At 45.4% G+C, this 27,822-nt stretch overlaps 1 protein-coding gene across 1 annotated transcript in view; it reads left to right on the top strand.

Moving 5' to 3' along the window:
• The first annotated feature begins 535 nt into the window (after positions 1-535).
• fbln5 (fibulin 5) overlaps positions 536-27,822 on the top strand; it is a 105,415-nt gene continuing 78,128 nt past the window's right edge. The window contains exons 1-4 of the mRNA XM_067991980.1: positions 536-804; positions 16,726-16,807; positions 19,943-19,991; positions 21,091-21,366. Coding sequence (XP_067848081.1) covers positions 16,727-16,807; positions 19,943-19,991; positions 21,091-21,366 — 406 coding nt within the window. The 5' untranslated portion in view covers positions 536-804; position 16,726. The remainder of the gene's footprint in view (positions 805-16,725; positions 16,808-19,942; positions 19,992-21,090; positions 21,367-27,822) is intronic.

The raw sequence follows: 27,822 nt of genomic DNA on the forward strand, positions 1-27,822 counted from the left end.
TATTGTGAGGATGAAAAATTACAATGTGGCTGCCACAGTCCCACAGTAGCCAGGATGAGAACTGGATCTCTCTCTCTACACACCGCAATGTGTAGCCACTAACACTCCTTTCCACTGCACAACCCTCCCTCATCCCTTGTAAAAGCTGCATTAACTTTCCCCTAGACTTCCATAAATTAAAAAAAGTTGAACAAATTATCCTGTTTGAATTGGTAGTGGTTTTCATAGCAAGCATCAGAGTGTGTTGGCACTTTTCCATAAACCATTTTCAGTTAATTTTAATTTAATACAAATTCAGGCCCCATGAGTTAACATGTAAAAGCAATAACATATCAGACTTTGCAGTTTAAACACGCTGAAGGTCTCAAGCCTTTCCAGGAAGACTAAGTATGGAGCCCTAAACTGCCAAGATCCACAAGCTGGTTGTGGGAACTCAAGCCAGTTGGTGCTCTGTAATCTAAACCAGCTGTCAGCAACACACAGGCCCCCATTTGCATTTTTAAACGTACTTAGAGAGCGAAGTGTTCATTTTTAGCATTCTTTGTCCAATTGATTTAATGCTGAATTAGAGGGGGGCTTGAACGAAACCAGGTGCTGCTCACTTCGAGACCAGTATCTCCGAGATAAGGGCAAACTATGTGGAAAGGACCATCAGCTTTTTACAAGTTCAAATCCAGCAGCTACATGAAGTTCACAGGGGCTTATTAGAGAGAAAAGGAAATACAAACAGTTCTACCAAACGTCAGTCCCCTGGATTTTGATTCTACTTCTCAGGAATACTCAACACTTGAAAGGAATTATCAGGTAGGTTTAATCTATATGGTTGCAATGAATTGCTGAAAACACCTCATTATCCAGGTGAACACAGGAGGGTCAGTTAGTCAACTCAGAAGATTTTAAGTACGATTCCCTCCTGTAAAGCAATACATTACATGGAAAATGTATGCAAAGCAGGGATGTGATGAAATGGTGATTTATTGTTATATGTCAAACTCACAGTAATCCCATGGTGTTAGATTTTAATCCGGATAATTGAGAGATTACCAGATAATGATTAAACACAATTAGTGAATCTTTTTCACTTGAACAAAGAAAAACATGTTTCCAGCAAAAGCCACAGATTTATGGTACTTCTGTTACAAAATCATTCTCCAAAACAGGCCACAATTTTTACTACTTGTACTACATCTGCAGCAGACCATAAATCTTTGAAATCTTTATTTAAAAATTTTAATCGGCTTGATATATTTTGAGCCTTGGACATTACATTGTGTTTGACATTTTTGAATAATGAAATTCTTTGCATAGATTGTTTTTAACTTGCTCTTCATGTAAAACAAGCATCAAATGTTGTATTTGGTTATATATTATTAATGAACAAATATATATTAATATTCCCATAGCTATGACCTGTCCCAGTGCTCCCTTTTTCAACCAGGAGGCTGGGATGAATTAGGTCAAGGGTTTCTACAGAACCACTTGTTAATTGTATTTTTTAGGGTCCTAACAATTATTGAATGCTTGGTGCGGTATTACTAGTCCTGAAAGTGCTTCCTCACCCCTGAGGTGGAGTGGCCCATTGCTGAGAAGTGCTCCTTCTACTGACTTGAGAATTTCCAAATTCAGCTATTGAGGGGGAATGGAGCAGAGGCTGGCACTCCAACTCAGGCGTATCAACTTTGGGTTCCAGAACTCTACTACTAGAGCTGTTAGGGTTTTTTTTTAAATTGAAAGCATGGAGGCAGATAGTGCAGAAAGTTACCAAAAGAATACAAGGAGAGGAGATAAATCTGCAAGCAGTGATGAGATGATGCCAAGCTTGGCTTTTTAAAGCCTGAAGATTGAAGAGCAATGAAAGACTGAAGGAGGTAAGGAGTTCCTCAGCTTTGAGATCTGGGAAGACATTTTGCAATCGTCTTTGATTCCACCAAGTGAGGATACAGGGAGATGGAAGAATGTGTAGGATGGTTTATTTGCAGCCTAAAAGAAACAAGAGAGGATATTTCAGAGAAGCATAGTAATATTGTTAAAATAGAAAAAAAAATTGTGAGAGAGAAAGGCATACAGAGTCAGAGATGAGAGAAGGATCACCTATCAGATGACAAGGATTTTCTTTCATCTTGTCCGAAAGTGTAACAGAGATGTTAGAGCTTCCCCAGATATGGAACAGTATTCAAATCTTGGATGGATGAGCTTTATAGAGAGTTGAGTTATTGAGGGGAAAAAAATGATTGGCACCAAAGAGGAAACCAAACTTCATGGAGCCAGCTTTCACTATAGAGGAAATGTGTGAGTTCTACTTGAGCTTAGATGAAATAGAAGGGATCTAGAATGTAGATAGAGGAAGGAGGAGTAAGGGTGGAGTCATCAAAATTAAGAGGTGGCAGGTTTTGATTAGACTTGTGAGAGTTGCGAAGAAATTGTCTTCGAAGAATTGAAAGAAACAAAATTTTCATTGTCCCTTTGAAGAGATTGGAGGAGATTCAGCTGTTGCATTGGGAGAGGACCGGAGGTTATGAGTGTTAAGAATATGAGGGCTGAAGGAATTTGATGAATCATCAGAAAAAGACTAGGCAGTATGGATGGTGATTGGAGCAGATCATTGATGTGAGGGAGAGAGGACAGAGTTTTGAGGAACCCCTAAGTTAATAGAAAGAGTCAGAGGATGAGGAGTTTTACTCCAGATACTTTTCTTGGGTCAGTGTCTCAGACCATTCCCATAGGGGAGCCCTCAAGCCTCACAAGGTGGAGTTTGCCTTTGCCTGCCCAATATCTGGGTCATTTGTAGAGGCCCCAGGGGTTAAATAGTAAAGCTTTTTTCACTGTATTTTGGCTTAATGGTTACATCACATGCCCTCCCATGGTCTTTCTTTACTTTAAAAAGTGATAGAATGAAACGATCCACTGGACCGTGGCTTAGGCTATCTGTTTGTGGGACTTTGCTGTATGCAACTTGGTTGCTGTGATTGCATCTCCACATCATGATAGCCTAGATAACAACAGCGACTGCATTTCCAATTCATTCGATGGAACATGCTTTGAGACATCTCGTGGATGTGATAAGGTGCTATTTAAATTCAAGTTTCTTCTTTCTCTTTCAATGTAAAGATCCTCTAGTGCGACCAACGAAATTAATGCCAAAAAAACTTTTAAATACACAATTGTGCAACCACTTTTCCTGAAAATCAGCCCGCAATACTCAAATGTTCCACACCACAGTAAAAACCATGGAAACAATTCCTATGGAACAAGTTTATATAATAGTCCCATTTATCTGCTGTGGAGAAAGTTGAGGATTTTTTTTTCAAAGGATGTTCAATATTTGTGTTCAGGTGTATTTGATATAATATAGATTGCATGTTAGCAATAATGATTTCTTCACTGCCACTTGTATTGGATAGAAAACACAGCTGTGAGGGGTGTAAGTTGTAGTTCAACAATCATGGCAAAATAAAAAAGAACTAATTTCCCCACCATTGAAATCAGATATTCCACTGAAGCACCACATGTACATCAATGCCTCATCCCTTGTGAATTCTTCAGCTAAGTCAATATTTCCTATAATGTTGGCAATCTTTTCAACAAGTCACCAACTTTAAGCATCAAATTATTTCTTGTTGATTGGTAGGTTCCCTATCTTTTGTATCATTTGTGATTTTTGTTGCTGTTTTATCATAGAATGGTTACAGCACAGATGGAGGCCATTCGGCCCATCGAGCACGTGCTGGCACTTTGTAAGAGCAATCCAGTTAGTCCCCATGTCCCCGCTCTTTCCCCGTAGCCCTGAAAATTTTTTCCCTTCAAGTATTTATCCAATTCCTTTTTGAAGCCACGATTGAATCTGCTTCAATCACATTTCAGGCAGCGCATTCCAGATCATAACTACCCGCTGCATAAAAAGTCTTTCCTCATGTCGCCTTTGGTTCTTTTGCCAATCACCTTAAATCTGTGTCCTCTGGTTGTCGACCCTTCCGTCAATGGGAAGACTTTCTCTTTATTTACTTTATCTAAACCCATCATGATTTTGAACATTTTTATCAAATCTCCTCTTAACCTTCTCTGCTCTAAGAACAACCCCAGCTTCTCCAGTCTATTCACGTAACTAAAGTCCCTCATCCCTGGAACCATTCTGGTAAATCTTTTCTGCACCCTCTCTAAGGCCTCCACATCCTTCCTAAAGTGCGGTGCCCAGAATTGGACACAATACTCCAATTGTGGCCGAACCAGTGTTTTACAAAGGTTCAGCATAATTTCCTTGCTTTTGTACTCTATGCCTCTATTTATAAAGCCCAGGATCCCATATGCTTTTTTAACTGCTTTCTCAACCTGTCCTGCCACCTTCAAAGATTTGTGCACATATACCCCCAGGTCTCTCCGTTCCTGCACCCCCTTTAGAATTGTACCATTTAGTTCATATTGCCTCTTCTGATTCTTTCTGCCAAAATGTATCGTTTTGCACTTCTCTGCATTAAATTTCATCTGCCATGTGTTTGTTCATTCCGCCAGCCTGTCTATGTCCTCTTGAAGTCTATTACTATCCTCCTCTCTGTTTACTACACTTCCAAGTTTTGTGTAATCTGCAAATTTTGAAATTGTGACCTGTACACCCAAGTCCAAGGCATTAATATATATCAAAAAAAACAGTGGTCCTAGTACCGACCCCTGGGGAACACCACTGTTACACCTCCCTCCAGTCCAAAAAACAACCGTTCACCACTACTCTCTGTTTCCTGTCGCTTAGCCAATTTTGTATCCATGCTGCCACTGCCCCCTTTATTCCATTTGAAAGTCCATATACACAACATCAACCGTTTTGCCCTCATCTACCCTCTCTGTTACCTCATCAAAAAACTCAATCAAGTTAGTTAAACACGATTTGCCAAATCTGTGCTGGTTTTCCTTTATTAATCCACACATGCCCGGGTTATCGTTTCTAAAAGCTTCCCCACCACCGAGGTTAAACTGATTGGCCTGTAGTTGCCGGGTTTATCCTTACACCCTTTTTTGAACAAGGGTGTAACATTTGCAATTCTTCAGTCATCTGGCACCATATCTAAGAAGAATTGGATTATTTACTTAATACTTTAGCCAATCAGATCTGCATATGTGACACTTCTAAGTGTGATACTTCAATGTAAGACACTTTTAAGAGCTGGCACTTTGAGGTGTAACAGGCTTGACTTTTATCATATGTATAGACTGAATGGCAAAACTAAAGGAACTGATCCCTGGAGTATTCTGCTGGTCATAATTGTCCACGTAGAATCAGAACTATTGACTTCTATGCTTAGCTTTCTGTTAGTTAGCCAATTAATTATCCAATTTATTCCAAAGGCTTTCGATGTAGCCACTAACCTCACCTCATCAAATGACTTCTCAAGTCAAAATAAATAATTTCCACTATATTAGTGTCATTCTATTACATCCTCAAATCATTCCAATGCATTTATGAGGTTTGACTTGCCTTTTCTTAAACATGGGTTAGTTTGGAATTATTGCCTTTACTCATCTTAAATTGTTATAGTAGTTCTATTTTTCTTCTTCAAGCTAGCCCACCTATAGTTTTCAGGATCATGCTTCTGACTGTTTTTAAAAATTGGAACATTAGTTATTTTCAATTTTTCTGGCATTATCTCTGGATTTATTGAGCTGTGAAAAAATTCCACTTCAAGTCTTGTAATATGAATATTCAACCACTCCAGTTTTTATAATGACCATTTTGTTACAAAGCTCTGTATTCTCCATGAACTTGGAACCCATCAAAGTGACAGTAGTTCGGAACAAAACAAGTCTCCTCCCCACTTCCGCACACACATGTCTCAGATTACAAACTGAAATGAGACTAGTCAGTAATACTATGCTGCATGAGGGATGAGATTGCCAGGCTGTAAGATCCATCAATATTGCCAGTGACATTGTAGTAATGGGTTCTTGTTTGTTAGTATCTTGAGAAATGTGTCACCAAGTGCATCTGATTTGGTTGGAATACTATTTGAAACAACAACTTACGTTTATATAGTGATTTTTACGTAGAAAGTCGTCCCAATGCACTTCATGGAGCGATAATCAGGCAAAAATGGACACACTGAGGCATAGAAGGAGATACTAGGACAGGTGATCAAAAGCTTGGTCAAGGAGGTGTTAAAGGAGGAGAAGGAGATGGAGAGGTAGAGGTGTTAAGGGAGCGAATTCCAGAGTATGGGGTCTAGACAGCTGAAGGCACTGCCGCCAATGGCGGGAGAAAGGGGCATCTGAGTCCACAAGAGTCCAGAGCTGGAGGAACACAGAGTTCTACCAGGGGTTGTAGGGCCGGAGGAAGTTACAGAGATATGGAGGGGTGAGGCCTTGAAGGGATTTGAACATGAGGATGAGAATTTTAAATTGGAGGCGTTGAAGAACCAGGAGCCAATGTAGGTCAACAAGGAGTGAGAGGTGAGCGGGACTTGGCGCGGATGTGGGCAGCAGGCTTTTGGATAAGCTGAAATTTACAGAGTGGGGAGTATGGGAGGCCGGCCAGGAGCAAATTGGAATAGTCGAGTCTGGTGGTGACAAAGGCATTGATGAAAGTTTCGGTAGTAGATGGGCTGATGCAGGGGCGGCAGCAGGCAATGTTCCGGAGGTGGAGAGTACATGGGGTCGCAAGCTCAGTTCGGGGTCGAATCAGATGCCGTGGTTGCAAACAGTCTGGTCCATCCTGAGGCAATGGCCAGGCAGTATTGGAAGCATGACTGAGAAACACAGGGCATGTACACTCATGTATAGACAAAAACAGAACATGGTCCCTTGTACTTATGTCTGCCTATGCTCAGAATGAAGGTCTACATGCTTTAAATTGTAGACTTTTAATAAAGAAACAATGGTGTTTTGACTTCAGTCCTGTGCATCTAATAAATATCTACATTTTAAGAAAGGGATGGATTTTTGGGAGGTTTGGGGACAGGAAATGAACCAGGCAGCTGTACAGCCAGTTGCCTTTCCTGGGATTCCTTACTGCAGGTGATGGTAAAGGCTGAATACATCCAACTATACTTGGTTGAATGTATTCTAATGAGAGGTTAATGATGGGAAAACATCATTTAACAGATTTCCTGTTACTAGAGCCTTAGCAATACTGGGCATCAGGGAGACCTAGCATTCCTGGCATCCAATGTTACTAAGATAACAGAGGGGGAGTTAGGAATTGGGGGTTGGGGAAAGATGGGGCTGAAACGGTTCCAATTCAAAGGGAAGTGTAACCTAGTGCAATCCATCACAGAACTATGGACAATAGACAAGGTGGGAGATTTTTTAAAAATTAAAGTAAATGTTTATTTTTTTTCCTTTGGACGACGGCCATTTCCACCTCCCTCCTGCACCTGAAATCTGCTGCCCAATAGTAGTGCAGATACCACTGGGAGTCCATCACCAACACACAAACAAGCCTGACCCAGGATTCCCACCGGATTGGAAAATTCAGCCTTTAAGTTCAAGAGTGTATTTCCATTTTCGTACTCCAGCCAAAACCATGCAGTAACTTGGAAACCAAGGGGTTGAATTTGCACGGTGGGGAGGTGTCTCCAGATCGATCACCCTAATTTCGGCAGGAGATCCACGGAAGCCCTGGAGAAACGGGGATCTGGACAGGAAATGTGGGAGGGTAGTAGGAGTGAGGGAAGGAGCAGTTTAGGAGAAGCGGTGTTCAATGAGTTGTTGGCATACAGTTCTGGCTGCAGGCTGATGTTGGAGATGTCCCATGGCAGTTGCATTCTTCAGCATACCTGCTTCCTCCTTCTTCTGTTGGCAGTGATAGCTCTCCTCGTTGCACGGCAAAGTTCTGCAGGAGGCAGCACACCACCACGATCCTTGATGCTCTCGCAGGGCTGTACTGTAGGAAAACCCCAGGCAGGAGAATCATGGTTTAAGGATCCCTATTGATGGATCTGGTTGAGCCGTGACTATTGCCCTATCTGGTCTCCTCATGGGATGCAGAGCGGGGTCATCAGCCAAGTCTGGAGAGGGTATCCCTGCCCTCCTAGCAGCCAGCCTCTGACATGTTATTCCTCGTCAAAGAGAGGGGGAATGCTGGACTGCAGCAGGACGTAGGCAATGCGAGAGCTGCCTGGAAAGCGAGTACATGCTTGTATGAACCACTGCTGGTGGTCACAGACCCAGCTGGACATTAAGGGAGTGAAACAGTTTGCAGTTCATGAAGGCTCGAGGCTCGTTGGCAGGATCCTGCTGTCTACATGTGTGGACTCGGTGTTCTCCTGTACATGTGGGAATGCTGCACTGGCTGCAAACCTCACTGCCCTTTCCTGCTGGCTCCTGAGATCCATAGGGAACACAATGAAATCATCAGCCAGCCCATCTGCAACCTGCTCTATGCAGGAATACACTGCAGCCTGATTTATATTGCATATGTCTCCAGTTGCAGCCTGGAATGACCTTGGTACATTGAAATTCAGGGCTGTGGTGACCTTAAGTACCACAGGTAATGAATGCAGTGTCAGCAGTACTGGTGGGCTGCTGCTCCTGTTATACCATTCTGGAGATTTCTGATTTAGCCTCTCGTGAGAAGCACAATTTTCTCCTATGCTGCTCCTTCCTGACGTTCAGTAGCTCACTCTGGGCCTGTAGACCCTATAAGTAGTGTAAGGACACCAGCAAGCAGCCCTCCTCCTTCCTTGACTCCTTGAATGACCAAGTCCTCCTCCCTGAGCTCCCCCCACTTTTTGCTGTTGACTCTCCTGTTCATCCATTAACGGGTGGCCTATACCACTCCCATCCTACAGTAAACCAAGCACCACCATGTGCTAACAAAACAGTTGCAAAATGTAGCAGAATTTCAGCAAAAGAAACATTCTCAGAAAAAGCTCCTCTGGCTCTCCAGACAGATACCAGAGTGCTTGTAGGTGAGTGGCCTTTAAATAGTGCTGAAACTGGTCGTTTCCAGCCTGTCCTGCCCAATACTACTGGGGAGCTCCAGCAATAAGCAGTCACCATGCTAAAGTTCATGAAAATGGTATTGGGGTCCTATTATCGTCTGATTTGTATGATTTAACGAGACTTCCGCCTCTTTCAAGAGCTCTGGCTGCTTATGTCTGGGCCCCGGTCAAAATGGCACAGGGTGGAATGGCAAAGGGATTGGGGCAACAAATTCTTTACCTCCATTTTCATCACCATCATGCCGTTCCCACCCGAAAACAGGGTGAAAATCGACCCCTTAGAATGTGACATTGTTTGGCAATTTTGCTCCCGATTCTCCTACCACTCGCTGTTTGAAATACTTCAATCCGGTTTTCACCCCATCCACAGCACTGAGGCTGCACAAGCAACATCCTGTGTTGCTATGTCCATGGCTTCCTGTTTCATTTCACATCCCCTCTATTGCCTTCATCACCTTTGGCCATTCTATTGTGCTCCACTGTCTCTCCTCTGCAGTTCACCTTCATCTCACTGCTCTCTCCTGCTTCTGCTCCTTCATTCCTCAACACAAACCTTACAGGTTATATGTTGTGAAACTGCGTACTCCCAATGGTTTCTTCTTTGCTCATATGGTCACTGCTGGTTTACAGGGCTTTATCCTGTGTTCCTTCCTCTTCATCAACCCCTTTTCTGTCATCCCAAAGCATGGACTCAGCTTCCATGTGTACACTAACCTCTCTGTCTCCTCCACCGATCCAAACGCTGTTGCTACACTGTCCGACTGCCTATCTGACATTAGGATCCAGATGAGCTATAGTTTCTTCAAGCTTAATGCTAGCAAACCAAAGCCATCCTCTTCAGGTCCTGCCTGCACCCATGTGCCTCTGGCACTTCAGCCTATATCAGGAGATATAGAACTTAGTGCATTGCTCAACCATGAACTGACGTCCTCCTCCACATCTATTCTGTCAACAACACCACTTTCTTCCACCTCTGTAACATTGCCCTCACTCCTATCTCTTCTCTACTGCTCCCTAAACCCTACCTCACACTTTTATCACCTTGGGGTCATCTTCTGTAATGTTCTCCTTCACAGCCTCAACCATCTGCAAATTACAACTCATTCAAAGTCCGGCAATCCTGTCACTTGCTCCTCTCTAAACTCTAATGGCTCCTCCAGCTCCAAGAAATTGATTCTTATCTTCCCTTTCAAATCCCTCTCTGACCTTGCCTCACCTTACTTTAGTGATCTCCTCCAGCCTTGTTCCCACATGAATCCTCTACTCCTCTGGCACAGGGTCATTGCTTGTTCTCCACTCTCTCTGCCGCTTCTTCAGCTGCGACACTTCTATCCTCTGGAGCAACCCCGCCCCCCCCCCCCTAACAACTCCGCCCTGCTTTCAAAAATCCTGCTCCCCAAAACCCTCTGCTTCCCCCACCCTCCACCTTAACCATCTCCATTTCCCCCTCCTGCTCAAGGTCGACTGTTTTGTCTTCCTCAATCTGTTTTAAGATGTCTCCCTGAAATATAAAAATGTATGTTGTTGTGTCAAGTACATTTGGAAGAGAATAATGTCTGGAAACATAGTGTGTTGGAGGGGTGTCAACATACAAAAAAAGAGAACATTGAGCACCATGTTTATCTTGTCTGTGACTGAATAAATTGGTACAAAAATGTTAACCTAGGGGAAAAAAAGCACAGGAGGCACAATTGAGTACTTGCAGCTATTGGATCATTCTACTGGGGTGTCAGTTTGGGATGACTATTGGCTTTTTTTGCCGACACACTATGCGCATGTGATACAATTCAAGTGGCTAATCTAATAATATAATTTCCCTTATTGTAACAGAACGAAACCAAATAAAATGCAACTTTCTCACACACTCCCCAAACACACACCCGGGAAATGGAATATTTCAGCAACCTTTAATGGACTATAGCTAATCACATAGCCCCGATAATGTTAAATACCTTGATGATGTTCATCCGAGGCTTGAATACTGCGCCCATATCTGGGTGGCTCTTTCAACTAATTTCTCCTGGCCCAGATACAGGGAAAACTTGTGTAATAAGTTATCCCTCTCTCCTAACCACCAACCTCTCTCTTGGTCTAAAGCTCTTGGTTTACTGTTACTCTTTTGATATTGCCCAGAGTGTACCTTTATCTGTCCATTTATTTGTTGAGGGGCAGGGAGTTCTCCCAGTGTCCTGGCCAACATTCCTCTCTCAATTAACAGCATTGAAAATAATAAGTGGCCATTCATCTAATTTGCTTTTGTGCACAAATTGGCTGCCACGTCTGCCTACAGCACAACAGTGACTTCACTTGAAAAATAACTCACCGCAAATGAAACATTTTGAATGTCCTGGGGATGTGCTATATAAATGCAAGTTCTCGTTCTTTTTTCCTCCTGCATTCTGCAATCTTTTAAAACCCAAGTTTGGTATTACTTAATCACTGCTACTTGATTACATCTCACCTTCTATCCTACTCTTTTCAATCTTGGCGATGTCATGCACTATGAACCTTAGCCCTTTATCTATGTTTCTCAATTAAGAGAAACAAATTGGTGAAGCTTTATCATTTTGATGTGCAGTGAATACACTTCAAAAGTACTTCATTGGCTGTAAAGCACTGAGGTCATGAAAGGCGCTATATGAATGCAAATTCTTTTTTTTCTTTCAAGTAGTGAGCATAAGAACTGGGGTAAATGATTGATTCCAGCCCTCTTCCCACTATACATTTTGAAGCTTCCATCTGCAATGAACTTTCAGTCTATTTGGGTTTGAATCCATCCAAAACCTGTCTTATGGCCTTGTCTGAGTGGCCTCCACTGTTCCCTTTGAGGAATGTTGGTTTAGCCGGGTTCCGTTCAGTTTGAGAGGGCTGGGGATTGCGTAGTGTGAGTGCCACATGTTTGGACATCAGGATTACAGCGGGGTCCTGTGTATGCTATAGGAGCCCTATGTAAACATATTAATCAGCCTCCTGCCTATTTCTTGGTGGGAGCCCTGGCCGCCTCGTTGACATTAACAATAAAATTATTAATTTTAATAATTTTTATATTCATTACTGCTGCAAATTGTATTTTAGTTTTTTTCCTCCTGCAATAAAAGAGATGGAATGGTGGGTATACTTGCAGCTTAAGTTAAAGACGAGCCAGTATTCCCACTGCACTTTCAGTCTAACGCCTTGTCTTTGTGTATCATGAGGTCTATGTTCAGGATTGTGTTTGGAGCTGTTGGTCAGCATTAATAGTTTCCTACGTTGCGCATGTATTGGTTTCATTAGAGAAAAGACATTTGAGAGAATAATTGTTTCCAGTTGTTTTTAAATGTTAATTGAAATGGTTACAAGCAGGTTATTTAACTGGAGAACATAAGGTTAACAAACGATGCTAAGTTAGGGACAGTAAATAGAGCAGATGGGAGCAGGAAGTTGCAAAGGGACATAGACAAATTAAGAGAGCGAGAAATATTATGGCAAATGGAGTTCAAATTGGGCAAGTGGGAGGTCATCTGTTTTGGACCCAAGAAAGATAAATCGGAGTATTTTCAAATGGTGAAAAACTAGGGATTGTAGAGGAACAGAGAGATTTGGGAGTCTTAAGTGCACAAATCATTAAAAGCCAGTAGTCAGGTACAAAAGGTAATCAAAAGGCTAATGGAATGTTGGCCTTTATCTCAAGGGGACTAGAATACAAAGGGAAAGAAGTTATGCTTCAGTTGTATAGAGCCTTGGTCAGATCCCATCTGGAGTACTGTGTTCAGTTCTGGGCACCGCACCTTAGGAAGGATATATTGGCCTTGGAGGGGGTGCAGCGCAGATTCAGCAGAATTATACCGGACAGGTTGCGTGAACTTGGTTTGTATTCCCTTGAGTACAGAAGATTGAGGGGTGATCTGATCGAGGTGTATAAAATGTTAAAAGGGTAGATATGGAGAAATTATTTCCTCTAATGGAGGAATCCAGAACAAGGGGACATAATCTTAAATTTAGAGCTGGGCCGTTCAGGAACAAAATCAGGAAGCTCTTTTTCACACAAAGGTTAGTGGAAATCTGGAAATCTCTCCCCCAAAAGGCTGTGGATGCTGGGACAAATGGAACTTTCAAGGCTGAGATAGATAATTTTCCCATGAGATTGTGTGTCCTATTAAAACTATGATAATGAACACCTTCAAAAAAAAAGAGAGAGAGCTGGGTGAACAGCTGACTAGGAAAAGGATTGACATTTCTAAGGGTATGTACAAATGGAAATAATGGAGTGGTTTGTGGAATATGAACTGCTGACACTATGGAAGTGTTCCCCAATTGGCAGCTGTGCCTTCAGCTGCCTCGGCCCTGAACTCTGGAATTCCCTCCCTAAACCTCTCTGCCTCTCTACCTCTCTCTCCTCCTTTAAGACACTCCTTAAAACCTATCTCTTTGACCAAGCTTTTGATCACCTGTCCTCATATCTCCTAATGTGGCTTGGTGTCAAATCTTGTTTGATAATCACTCCTGTGAAGCGCCTTGGGACGTTTTACTATGTTAAAGGCACTATATAAATGCAAGTTGTTGGTGTTGTTATACCAACGAGGTTATTTGATAAGGTTGCTCAATATAGAATATAAGGTTATAAAAGTATCTTTATTCTTTAGGCTGGGTGAAGTCCATGATGCACCAGACTATACGCAGCCAATGGCCTGAATTCGATGCTCCTTCTGCACTTACTATATGAGCCCATTGTAGAAGAGTAATTAGCTACAAATGGAAACTTTCCAAATTAAAAGAATTAAAAACAGAATCAAAATTTATGTAAAACTACGGGTGAAATTTGCCTGATCTTCTGTCATTGGCAGGGCCTCACGCAAAGGAGGGCTGACTTGATTTCAATGGACTGAAAATCACAGGCAATGCACCCATGATTTTCCAATAAGCCAGGAGGTGCATATGAGGCCCACCAGTGACATAAAACTTCACTTTATAAACTTACAAAAATATTCCGCATGTCCATATACCGTGTGTGTGTGCGTGTGTGTGTGTGTGTGTGTGTGTACATGCACATGCACACACACACACACATGGGCAAGGCTGTGTTTGTGTGTCTGCCTGTTTATGTACTTGTGTCTGTGCATGTGTGAATGTGTTTGTGTGCACACATGCACATTTCCTCTCATGGCACAGTTAAAAACGACAAGGCTGTCTCCTCCCTGGGCTGGAACAACTGTATAAAACATTTTAAAAGAACACTGAAGTTGTTGAGAACATCTGACCAAATGGGGCGATGTGGATTAGAAATATATCACCGTTCCTTCATCGTCGCTGGGTCAAAATCCTGGAACTCCCTTCCTAACAGCACTGTGGGAGAACCGTCACCACACGGACTGCAGCGGTTCAAGAAGGCGGCTCACCACCACCTTCTCGAGGGCAATTAGGGATGGGCAATAAATGCCGGCCTTGCCAGCGACGCCCACATCCCATTAACGAATAAAAAAAAAGTTTAGTTCAGTTAGTAGCGCTCTTGCTTCTGAGTCAGAAGGTTGTGGGTTCACGTCCCACTCTAGGACTTGAGTGCATAGTCAAGAAACTTCAGTGTAGTACTGAGGGAGCACTGGATTGCCACAGGTCTTGCCCATCGATGAGATATTAAATCAAGGTCCTTTCTGCCTATTTGAGTGGTTCAGGTGGATGTTAAATATCCAGTGGCACTATTTGAAGAGAAGTGAGTTGGCTCAACCAGTGTTAGTAAAACCAAATTAAACGGTCATTCACCTCGTGGCTGTTTGTGGGAGCTTGCTGTGCCCCAAATGATGGTATGTCTACTGACATAATGTGATTCATTATCAAGAAGTCTTGCTGAGAGATGTCATAAATGTAAGTTTTAAAAAATTTATTTAAAAAAAAAATCCAAGTGTTCATGGTCCCATAGGTGGAATATTGTGCACTACAAGAGTTGTGAGGGCCAATTTTCCTGTCAGGAGAGGGGAACCTGCAGGGACACCTGACAAGTGCAGCATCCCTGAGGTGCAATGTGGCCCGTTAATTTTTAAATCTCTTTCTGACACACCGGCACTGGTGGATGCCAGGAATTCAGCAGCACTGAGGCGATCAAGATGGGAAATATGTTGGATGATGTATTCCTGTCATTACCCTATCATTTGAATACAATGCCCAAATATAGGTGTGATGTGGAGATGCCGGTGATGGACTGGGGTTGACAATTGTAAACAATTTTACAACACCAAGTTATAGTCCAACAATTTTATTTGAAATTCACAAGCTTTCGGAGGCTTCCTCCTTCCTCAGGTGAATGTTGTGGAAATGAAATCCTCGAACCCTTCGCATTTATAAATCACAGAACAATGCCTGGTGATTACAGACAGTCTTTCCAACTGCCCGTTGCCACGGCAATCACAGTGTGCAGACAGAGAGGTGTTACCTAAAAGGCCACCGAATATACAAACCACCAAAAAAAAAACAGAGAGAGAGAGGCAGAGACATAGAAAAGACAGCAAATGACCCGTTATATTAAAAACAGATAACATATGTTCGCTGGTGGGGTTACGTGTAGCGTGACATGAACCCAAGATCCCGGTTGAGGCCGTCCTCATGGGTGCGGAACTTGGCTATCAATTTCTGCTCGACGATTTTGCGTTGTCGTGTGTCTCGAAGGTTGCCTTGGAGAACGCTTACCCGAAGGTCGGTAGCTGAATGTCCTTGACTGCTGAAGTGTTCCCCGACTGGGAGGGAACCCTCCTGTCTGGCGATTGTTGCGCGGTGTCCCTTCATCCGTTGTCGCAGCGTCTGCATGGTCTCGCCAATGTACCATGCAGGAAAGGATGCCCCAGAGCATGGTACATTGGCGAGACCATGCAGACGCTGCGACAATGGATGAAGGGACACCACGCAACAATCGCCAGACAGGAGGGTTCCCTCCCAGTCGGGGAACACTTCAGCAGTCAAGGACATTCAGCCACCGACCTTCGGGTAAGCGTACTCCAAGGCGGCCTTCGAGACACACGACAACGCAAAATCGTCGAGCAGAAATTGATAGCCAAGTTCCGCACCCATGAGGACGGCCTCAACCGGGATCTTGGGTTCATGTCACGCTACACGTAACCCCACCAGCGAACATATGTTATCTGTTTTTAATATAACGGGACATTTGCTGTCTTTTCTATGTCTCTGCCTCTCTCTCTGTTTTTTTTGGTGGTTTGTATATTCGGTGGCCTTTTAGGTAACACCTCTCTGTCTGCACACTGTGATTGCCGTGGCAACGGGCAGTTGGAAAGACTGTCTGTAATCACCAGGCATTGTTCTGTGATTTATAAATGCGAAGGGTTCGAGGATTTCATTTCCACAACATTCACCTGACGAAGGAGGAAGCCTCCGAAAGCTTGTGAATTTCAAATAAAATTGTTGGATTATAACTTGGTGTTGTAAAATTGTTTACAAATATAGGTGAGCATATTCAACATCTGCCATCACTTCCGAATAATCCCAGAAGTAGTGGGGGAAACTTTAGGATCATTCGGGGTGGATGAACTGAGATGGGCAGAATGGCCTTCCTCGTCCTTAACAATCTTCTGATCTTGTGAACTAGAACATTACACAGGTCCACAGAGAGAGTGGCTGTGTGGGTGGTTGGTTGTGTGTGTGGGTGGGTGGGTGGTTGTGTGTGTGGGTGGGTGGGTGGTTGTCTGTGGATGGGGATGCGGGTTTGTGTGTGTGTGTGGGGGGGTGTGGGCGTGTGTGTGGTAGGAGGGAATGAATGAATGAATGGTCGAATCACTATCGTAGTGCATCATTCATTTTCTCTGTGTTCATTATGTTACAGAATGCTGGCCGTACTGATACTGACGGTGCTGCAGATCAGAGCCGGACGGGCTCAGGAGGCTGATTCAGCTGTGTCATTCACGGTAATTACTGCTAAGAAACTCTTGAAAGATGATCTTACAAGAGCCTGACTGAAGTAAATGTAATTTTTTTTAAAAAGGGGCTTGGTAAGCAAGGGAAAGAATGAAGGGCTGACAGTGTCCTGTTCGCAGGTCGACATAGTTCCCGTGTGTGAATAGTTGAGGTAGGTCAAAAAGAAAATGATGTCAAAGTTTTGAAAGAATGCAGCATTGGGAACCAGCGACATAATTCTTGATCACTTTAAGTAGTGGGAGTTTAGGCATAACATTCAAACAGTACTGGAGGCCAGAGTGGGATGCTGGGAGTCAGAGCCTGAACAGTTCTGGGGGTCAGAGCAGGAACCAGTGCTGGGGGTCAGAGCGGGGAGGAGTGCTGGGGTTCAGAGCGGGGAGGAGTGCTGGGGTTCAGAGCAGGGACCAGTGCTGGGGGTCAGAGCGGGGAGCAGTGGTGGGGGTCAGAGCGGGGACCAGTGCTGGGGGTCAGAGCGGGGAGCAGTGGTGGGGGTCAGAGCAGGGACCAGTGCTGGGGTTCAGAGCGGGGACCAGTGCTGGGGGTCAGAGCGGGGAGCAGTGCTGGGGGTCAGAGCGGGGAGCAGTGCTGGGGGTCAGAGCGGGGAGCAGTGCTGGGGGTCAGAGCGGGGAGCAGTGCTGGTGGGGGATCAGAGCGGTGAACAGTGCTGGGGGTCAGAGCGGGGAGCAGCGCTGGGGAGGTCAGAGTGGGGAGCAGTGCTGGGGGGGATCAGAGCGGTGAACAGTGCTGGGGGTCAGAGCGGTGAACAGTGCTGGGGGGGGGGGTCAGAGCGGTGAGCAGTGCTGGGGGTCAGAGTGGTGAACAGTGCTGGGGGTCAAAGTGGTAAGCAGCGCTGGGGGTCAGAGCGGGGAGCAGCGCTGGGGGTCAGAGCGGGGAGCAGCGCTGGGGGTCAGAGCGGGGAGCAGCGCTGGGGGTCAGAGCGGGGAGCAGCGCTGGGGGTCAGAGCGGGGAGCAGCGCTGGGGGTCAGAGCGGGGAGCAGCGCTGGGGGTCAGAGCGGGGAGCAGCGCTGGCGGTCAGAGCGGGGAGCAGTGCCGGGGGGGGGGGTCAGAGCGGGGAGCAGCGCTGGGGGTCAGAGCGGGGACCAGTGCTGGGGGTCAGAATGGGGAGCAGCGCTGGGGGTCAGAGCGGTGAGCAGCGCTGGGGGGGGTCAGAGCAGTGAGCAGCGCTGGGGGGGGTCAGAGCGGGGAGCAGTGCTGGGGGTCAGAGATGGGTTCAGTACTGGGAGTCAGAGCGGGGAGCAGCGCTGGGGAGGTCAGAGTGGGGAGCAGTGCTGGGGGTCAGAGCGGGGAGCAGTGCTGGGGGGGGTCAGAGCGGGGAGCAGCGCTGGGGAGGTCAGAGTGGGGAGCAGTGCTGGGGGGGGTCAGAGTGGGGAGCAGTGCTGGGGGTCAGAGCGGGGAGCAGTGCTGGGGGGGGTCAGAGTGGGGAGCAGTGCTGGGGGTCAGAGCGGGGAGCAGTGCTGGGGGGAGTCAGAGCGTGGAGCAGCGCTGGGGGGAGTCAGAGCGGGGAGCAGCGCTGGGGTTCAGAGCGGGGAGCAGCGCTGGGGTTCAGAGCGGGGAGCAGTGCTGGGGGGGGAGGTCAGAGTAGGGAGCAGTGCTGGGGGTCAGAGCGGGGAGCAGTGCTGGGGGGGGTCAGAGCGGGGAGCAGCGCTGGGGAGGTCAGAGTGGGGAGCAGTGCTGGGGGGGGTCAGAGTGGGGAGCAGTGCTGGGGGTCAGAGCGGGGAGCAGTGCTGGGGGGGGTCAGAGTGGGGAGCAGTGCTGGGGGTCAGAGCGGGGAGCAGTGCTGGGGGGAGTCAGAGCGTGGAGCAGCGCTGGGGGGAGTCAGAGCGGGGAGCAGCGCTGGGGTTCAGAGCGGGGAGCAGTGCTGGGGGGGGAGGTCAGAGTGGGGAGCAGTGCTGGGGGTCAGAGATGGGTTCAGTACTGGGAGTCAGAGCGGGGAGAAGTACTTATACTTGTTTGTATTTGCAGACAAAAGGATCACGGCTTCACAATGCTTGCTGTCTGCGTGAAATGCAAATGCTTGACATGTATGTAGAAATATTCAAAACTTTGTAAGGATTGAGAGGGTAAATAGTGAAAGATCATTTCCAGTGGTTGGGGAATCAGAACATTGTACATGATAAACAGGTGATTAGTCAATCGAATTGAAGCAATGACACTAAAGTGTGGACCCTCTGATTGTTGGAGTTCACTTTACACACTCGCTTTACATTCCAGTGTGTGCTGATTTAACCCAGGCGCTAACTCATTTACAAGAAATGGATTAATGCCTCTGTGAATAATTGTAAACAATTTTACAACACCAAGTTATAGTCCAGCAATTTTATTTTAAATTCACAAGCTTTCGGAGATTTTCTCCTTCCTCAGGCAAATGTTTCAAGATCGAGATCTTGAAACATTTGCCTGAGGAAGGAGAAAATCTCCGAAAGCTTGTGAATTTAAAATAAAATTGCTGGACTATAACTTGGTGTTGTAAAATTGTTTACAATTGTCAACCCCAGTCCATCACCGGCATCTCCACATCTGTGAATAATGGCCATCTTAAACGTGATCTGCGCCAATAGTCAGTTCCACCCTAAAGGGTTAATTGGTGTCTGCTAAAATTGTGAAGGAAGAAGATTGACAAATAAGGAGTATCAGCCGTTTTTATTTGAGTGGAGCACTGCTTCAGTCTTACTCCTGGGGGGGAAATCACCTTCAGCTAGGGATACTGGTCACCATTTTGGAGCTCTGTCCTCCTGTTGTGATTTCCTGCTTTGTAGTTGTTTGTAACTAGTGGCATTCACCAGAGCTGCAGCATTGATGATTGTTGTGGAAACGTTGAAGGCCCACACTGTTCCATCTCACTGCTTGAAGGAGGCCGCGAACTGCTGAGCATTTCATATTGGGGAAATTAAAAAAAACATTGGAAAACCGCCGCAAGAAAAATTAAGCAACTAAAAGCCTGGCCTGCACCAGAATTTTAGTATAAAAATTACCGGGACTCGGGAAATGAGAGAAAGCATGAAAAATGTTGCCTGTTGAATGCAAAGAAATGAGCAAACGAGAATCCACTGCTTGCTCTGACATATGTTTAAATAAAGGGTTTGTTTTGTGTTGTTTATTTCCAGCAGTGCTCTGATGGATATCGGTTGGACCGTGCGACTGGACAATGCAGAGGTGAGACAGCTACTTTTCCAGGTCATGTAGCATCTTATCACATCTCGCAAACACCTCAAAACACCTCACACCACATTGAATTATTTTGAAATGCAGTGACTGCTGGTTGGTAGGCAAATGTGGCTATCATTTTGCACACAGCAAGATCCAACAAACACCAATGAGATGAATTGCCAGTTAATTTGTGCTTAGGGCTATTGGTTGAGGAAAGGAAAGGATAGGATTTGTATTTATATGGCGCCTTTCAGAACCTCAGGACATCCCAAAGCACTTTACAGCCAATGAAGTATTTTTGAAGTGTAGTCACTGTTATAATGTAGGGAAGCACTGCAAGGTCCCACAAAGAGCAATGAGATTCATGACCAGATAATCTGTTATAATGATGTTGGTTGATGGATACCAGGAGAACTCCCCTGTTTTTCTTTGAATAGTGTCGTGGAATTCTTTACATCCACCCGAGGGGGCATTCGGAGCCTTGGTATAGTGTCTCATCTGAATGATGGCACCTCTGACCTTCCTCAGTACTACAGTGAAGTGTCATCCTGGATTATGTACTGAAGTCTCTGGAGTCGGGCTTGAGCCAACAATCTCTTGACTCAGAGGCGAGAGTGCTACCCACTGAGCCAAGGCTGAGACCTTGAGGGAGAAATGTTTTCCAGGACACAGCAGCACTCTCTGTTCTTCAAATAGTGCTATGGAATTTTTAACCTCCGTCTGAACCAGAAAATGGGATCACGGTTTCACATATCAACCGAAGCATGGGACTCTGACAGTGCAGCAAATGTTTGTGTTGCTGAAATCTTCCTGCACATTGCACCTTCTCTCTAATTCAGTACTAGAGCTGTGTCACCATGATTCCAGATCTCAAACTGCTGGCAGTATGGTCTATTGATCACTGTATCTTTTATTAGGGAGGGGGGGTGGATCGCCAGATCTCACTGTGTCAACCACCCAGTGACTCAATAAGGTCGAAGAGCTGTGAAAGCTGAAGTGGGTTTATGAGGGCAAGCGGCTGCTAAAGGGAGGCAAACATTGAATAAAAATGGGACAAGGAGCCAAAGTCAACATGACCTCTCATATGTTTTTTAAATTTCCACAGATGTAAATGAGTGCCAAACCATCCCAGATGCCTGTAAAGGGGACATGAGATGCATTAATCACAATGGTGGATACTTGTGCTTGCCAAGGACTGCTGCACTCGTCCTGGCAAATGGACCATCCAATCCCACGTACCCTGTGTCTTCATCAACAGGAAACTCTGAAACTTCAAGTGCATTTGTTTACCAACCAGCCTCATTACCCATATATCCTGTTCCAGCGAGATCTCTGGTCTGCCGCTTTGGCTACACTGTGGATGACAACAACAACTGTATGGGTATGTTGCTGCTTTACTTATCAAAGACTTATCTGAAAAATGAAATTGCTCACATGCTCCCCTCTTAAATAACCTGCTTTTTTAACTTAAAAAAAAATGGAGTATTTATCTTTGAAGTTTTCTAGCAGCCCCTGCTGTACAGATAAATGTAACATTACAGACCATGATAGATGGCGAATTGTCTGGGACATACTCATGTACAAGTTGTGGAACCTCCTTATCTAATGGTATAGAGAGAGGGAAAAAGTGAAGATTTCCAAGTGACTGGAGTTCCTTTATAAAAGAGAAGGCTAAGGGGTGACCTGATAGAGGTCTTTAAGAAAATGATAGGGTTTCATAGGGTAGACGTAGGGCAAATATTTCCACTTGTGGGGGAGTCCAAAACTAGAGGTCAAAAATATAAAATAGTCGGTAATAAATCCAATGGGGAATTCAGGGGACACTTCTTTACCCAAAGAGTGGTAAGAATATGGAACGCACCACCATAAGGAGTAGTTGAGGCAAATAATATAGATGCCTTTAAGGGGTAGCTAGATAAGCACATGGGGGAGAAAGGAAGAGAAGGTTATTCTGATAGGGTTAGCTGAAATAGGGACAGAGGAGGCTCATATGGAGCATAAACACCAGCATAGACCAGTTGAGTTGAACAGCCTGTTTCTGTGCTGTAGTTTCGATGTAACTCAATCACTGAATTGATGTTTTCAAGATTATGAAAGAGATTGACAAAGCTGATTTGGCCTATTGTTCACTGAATTCAAATATCAGGGAATACAGCTTAAAAATGAGAAAAATAGGTGTAAGAAGGGAGTAAGTTAGGAAGAATTTTTTGCTCAAAGGATAGATTTAGAAGCAGTTACCAGGGAAGGCCATAAACAAGTTCAAGAGGTAACTTGATGAGTTTCTGGAGAAAGGGGTAATTAAGATATAATGAGCTCAAGATTAGGTGGAGTTGAAATCAAATCAAAATTGAATGAGCCTGTTTGGCAAATAGCTGTTTTCTGTTCCTAAAATGATATATTTTCTGACCAGAGCTGTTCCCATACACATGCTTATTACGCTCACCAGTAGTCAGTGGGCTCTGATGCTTTTGGCTAGTAGTATAGCCGCAGGGCTCTCTCTGACACTGCGTTGGAAGTGCGTCAAGGGCACCTCTTCCCCCTTCAGTGCACCTTAGGTATGCTATGCCCGTCAGGCTGCCAGTGGGGGTCCAAATGAAAATCTACCCTTTGGACTCTTCAGCCTTGAAAGGAAGTGAATGAACCTTATTGGGGTGCACAAAATACTAAATGGAACAAAAAAGATGAATCCAGAGCAATATTTCAAGTAATTTTTTTTTTGTTCATGGGATGTGGGCGTCGCTGGCAAGACCAGCATTTATTGCCCATCCCTAATTGCCCTTGAGAAGGTGGTGGTGAGCTGCCTGCTTGAACCGTTGCAGTCCGTGTGGTGAAGGTTCTCCCACAGTGTTGTGAAGTAGGGAGTTCCAGGATCTTGACCCAACTTGACCCTCAAGTTAAATTTATCCTGAAGGCAGAAACCTCCTTGGGCTGTGGCTAATGGAAAACCAGGCTTCAGCAGCACGGTACCATTACAAGGTCTCACTGCTGCCTTACAAGGTGCTGCGACACAATTAAAACAGGTGGATTTTTCTTGTGCCTCCTCTAGCATCTCCCCTGGTACCGACATAACTACAGGACAAGATAGAAAGTGAGTTGAGGACTGATGTCAGGAAATACTTCTTCAAGTAAAGAATAATTAAAACCTGGAATGATTTCCCACGTGGGACAGCAGAGAAAAAACTCTGGAGGCATTTAAGTGGCCATTAGATGCTGTGATGGGAGAGAAGGAGGGAGCACAGGTTTCTCTGGAAGGATGTACTAGATGGGCCAAATCTCTTCCTCGTCTGTACTGACCTCTGTGACAAATGTTTTTTTTTTTATTCGTTCACGGGATGTGGGCGTCGCTGGCAAGGCCGGCATTTATTGCCCATCCCTAATTGCCCTTGAGAAGGTGGTGGTGAGCCGCCTTCTTGAACCGCTGCAGTCCGTGTGGTGACGGTTCTCCCACAGTGCTGTTAGGAAGGGAGTTCCAGGATTTTGACCCAGCGACAATGAAGGAACGGTGATATATTTCCAAGTCGGGATGGTGTGTGACTTGGAGGGGAACGTGCAGGTGGTGTTGTTCCCATGCGCCTGCTGCTCTTCTAGGTGGTAGAGGTCGCGGGTTTGGGAGGTGATGTCGAAGAAGCCTTGGCGAGTTGCTGCAGTGCATCCTGTGGATGGTGCACACTGCAGCCACGGTGCGCCGGTGGTGAAGGGAGTGAATGTTTAGGGTGGTGGATGGGGTGCCAATCAAGCGGGCTGCTTTATCTTGGATGGTGTCGAGCTTCTTGAGTGTTGTTGGAGCTGCACTCATCCAGGCAAGTGGAGAGTATTCCATCACACTCCTGACTTGTGCCTTGTAGATGTTGGAAAGGCTTTGGGGAGCCAGGAGGTGAGTCACTCGCCGCAGAATACCCAGCCTCTGACCTGCTCTCGTAGCCACAGTATTTATATGGCTGGTCCAGTTAAGTTTCTGGTCAATGGTGACCCCCAGGATGTTGATGGTGGGGGATTCGGCGATGGTAATGCCGTTGAATGTCAAGGGGAGGTGGTTAGACTCTCTCTTGTTGGAGATGGTCATTGCCTGGCACTTATCTGGCGCGAATGTTACTTGCCACTTATGAGCCCAAGCCTGGATGTTGTCCAGGTCTTGCTGCATGCGGGCTCGGACTGCTTCATTATCTGAGGGGTTGCGAATGGAACTGAATACTGTGCAGTCATCAGCGAACATCCCCATTTCTGACCTTATGATGGAGGGAAGGTCATTGATGAAGCAGCTGAAGATGGTTGGGCCTAGGACACTGCCCTGAGGAACTCCTGCAGCAATGCCCTGGGGCTGAGATGATTGGCCTCCAACAACCACTACCATCTTCCTTTGTGCTAGGTATGACTCCAGCCACTGGAGAGTTTTCCCCCTGATTCCCATTGACTTCAATTTTACTAGGGCTCCTTGGTGCCACACTCGGTCAAATGCTGCCTTGATGTCAAGGGCAGTCACTCTCACCTCACCTCTGGAATTCAGCTCTTTTGTCCATGTTTGGACCAAGGCTGTAATGAGGTCTGGAGCCGAGTGGTCCTGGCGGAACCCAAACTGAGCATCGGTGAGCAGGTTATTGGTGAGTAAGTGCCGCTTGATAGCACTGTCGACGACACCTTCCATCACTTTGCTGATGATTGAGAGTAGACTGATGGGCCGGTAATTGGCCGGATTGGATTTGTCCTGCTTTTTGTGGACAGGACATACCTGGGCAATTTTCCACATTGTCGGGTAGATGCCAGTGTTGTAGCTGTACTGGAACAGCTTGGCTAGAGGCGCAGCTAGTTCTGGAGCACAAGTCTTCAGCACTACAGCCAGGATGTTGTCAGGGCCCATAGCCTTTGCTGTATCCAGTGCACTCAGCCGTTTCTTGATATCACGTGGAGTGAATCGAATTGGCCGAAGACTGGCTTCCGTGATGGTGGGGATATCGGCAGGAGGCCGAGATGGATCATCCACTCGGCACTTCTGGCTGAAGATGGTTGCAAACGCTTCAGCCTTGTCTTTTGCACTCACGTGCTGGACTCCGCCATCATTGAGAATGGGGATGTTTGCAGAGCCTCCTCCTCCCATTAGTTGTTTAATTGTCCACCACCATTCACGACTGGATGTGGCAGGACTGCAGAGCTTTGATCTGATCCGTTGGTTGTGGAATCGCTTAGCTCTGTCTATAGCATGTTGCTTCCGCTGTTTAGCATGCATGTAGTCCTGAGTTGTAGCTTCACCAGGTTGGCACCTCATTTTTAGGTACACCTGGTGCTGCTCCTGGCATGCTCTTCTACACTCCTCATTGAACCAGGGTTGATCCCCTGGCTTGTTGGTAATGGTAGAGTGAGGAATATGCCGGGCCATGAGGTTACAGATTGTGCTGGAATACAATTCTGCTGCTGCTGATGGCCCACAGCGCCTCATGGATGCCCAGTTTTGAGCTGCTAGATCTGTTCTGAATCTATCCCATTTAGCACGGTGGTAGTGCCACACAACATGTTGGATGGTGTCCTCAGTGCGAAGACGGGACTTCATCTCCACGAGGACTGTGCGGTGGTCACTCCTACCAATACTGTCATGGACAGATGCATTTGCGACAGGTAGATTGGTGAGGACGAGGTCAAGTAAGTTTTTCCCTCGTGTTGGTTCGCTCACTACCTGCCGCAGGCCCAGTCTAGCAGCTATGTCCTTCAGGACTCGGCCAGCTCGGTCAGTAGTGGTGCTACCGACCCACTCTTGGTGATGGACATTGAAGTCCCCCACCCAGAGTACATTTTGTGCCCTTGCTACCACTCAGTGCTTCCTCCAAGTGGTGCTCAACATGGAGGAGGACTGATTCATCAGCTGAGGGAGGACGGTAGGTGGTAATCAGCAGGAGGTTTCCTTGCCCATGTTTGACCTGATGCCATGAGGTCCAGAGTCAATGTTGAGGACTCCCAGGGCCACTCCCTCCTGATTGTATATCACTGTACCGCCACCTCTGGTGGGTCTGTCCTGCCGGTGGGACAGGACATACCCAGGGATGGTGATGGAAGAGTCTGGGACATTGGCTGAAAGATATGATTCTGTGAGTATGGCTATGTCAGGCTGTTGCTTAACTAGTCTGTGGGACAGCTCTCCCAATTTTGGCACAAGTCCCCAGATGTTAGTAAGGAGGACCTTGCAGGGTCGACTGGGCTTGGTGTTTTGCCGTTGTCGTGTCCAGTGCCTAGTGGTCCGTCCGGTTTTATTCTTATTATGACTTTTCGTAGCGAGATTTTACAGCTGAGTGGCTTGCTAGGCCATTTCAGAGGGCAATTAAGAATCAACCACATTGCTGTGGGTCTGGAGTCACATATAGGCCAGACCGGGTAAGGGCAGCAGGCTTCCTTCCCTGAAGGACATTAGTGAACCAGATGGGTTTTTAACGACAATCCGGTAGTTTCATGGCTATCATTACTGATACTAGTATTTTAATTCCAGATTTTTATTTAATTAATTGAATTTAATTAATTGAATTTAAATTCACCCGCTGCCATGGCAGGATTTGAACTCATGACTCTGGATTTTAGTCCAGGCCTCTGGATTACTAGCCCAGTAACATAACCACTATGCTACCGTTGTTAAGGGACTAACCTACATATTTTAACTAACTTTTCATCAGATGGATATCTTTCGATCTTTGGCTATTACCATGTAATTACTTGGTAAATTGCATTTTAATGGTTTGGTGTAAATGTGTGAGTTAGTTCTCTTCGATGCCAAAATTGACGTCTGCCCTGTGATTAGCCATTGGTAAATTGTCCTGCTAAGGCATCAGATTGTTTTCCCATTTTTCACAAACTGATGAAGCATTCAGTTGGTGGTGGTGGGCCTCCATCTTGAACAGAACTATTTGAAACAACTGAGTGACTTGCTGGGCCACTTCAGAGGGCAGTTCAGAGTCAACCACAGTGGTGTGGGACTGGAACCACACAGGCCAGACTGGGTAAGGATGGCCAGTGTCCTTCCTTAAAAGACATTGGTGAACCAGTTGGATTCTTTATGGCTTTGTCCTAGGCCATACCCACTAGGCCATTGGGGGAAGCTGGGACTGATTTAATTGGTTTGTTTAGGTTTCCTGTTCACCCATGACACTATGGTTGCTAGCGAACTATTTGTTGTTTATAAATAATTTATTTCCCGTGCAGTTAAAAGAAACACAGCTGTTTGGAGATTGCGTATTCTGTTATGTTCATTTATGGAACAAAAATAACCACATGAAAGTCATAGCTCATTCACACTGAATAATGTAGCCAATGTTATGTATATGTGTCCAGAAACAAACTACAGATCTGGACTGTGCACTTCAAACACTGCATATGTTTTACTGAAAAAAAAATCAAGATCCACCTTGCCAAATAAAAATAATGGTTCGAAGGTCATTTATATAATTTGGCAGAAATGACCGAAGTTGGCAACTAATATGTAGGGAAAATAAAACCAGAACCAGACTTACTATAAGCCCAACTGAAGCTAAGATGGCAGAATCATACAGTACTTGTACTTGGCACCAGAGAAAATCGTAATGTGTTGGGTACACAGGAGTTTTCATCTAGAAACCTCCTACTTGAGAATGTTGCTGCAGCACAATGGCAGCCTGAATCTTGTTCTGGAAAGAGCACTGAATTTAAACAAATTCTCGTTAATTTAAGCAAGCAGCCACTTGATTCATTAAATCACAGTCCCATAGGCCATAAGCTGAACATTTCTCTAAATTCATTATCGGGAAGCAGGCATTGCTGTCAAGGCCGGCATTTATTGCTCATCCCTAGTTGCCATGAGAAGGTGGTGGTGGGCCTTCTTCTTTAA

This window comes from Heptranchias perlo, chromosome 10 (assembly GCF_035084215.1).
Source record: "Heptranchias perlo isolate sHepPer1 chromosome 10, sHepPer1.hap1, whole genome shotgun sequence".
NCBI lineage: Eukaryota > Metazoa > Chordata > Chondrichthyes > Hexanchiformes > Hexanchidae > Heptranchias > Heptranchias perlo.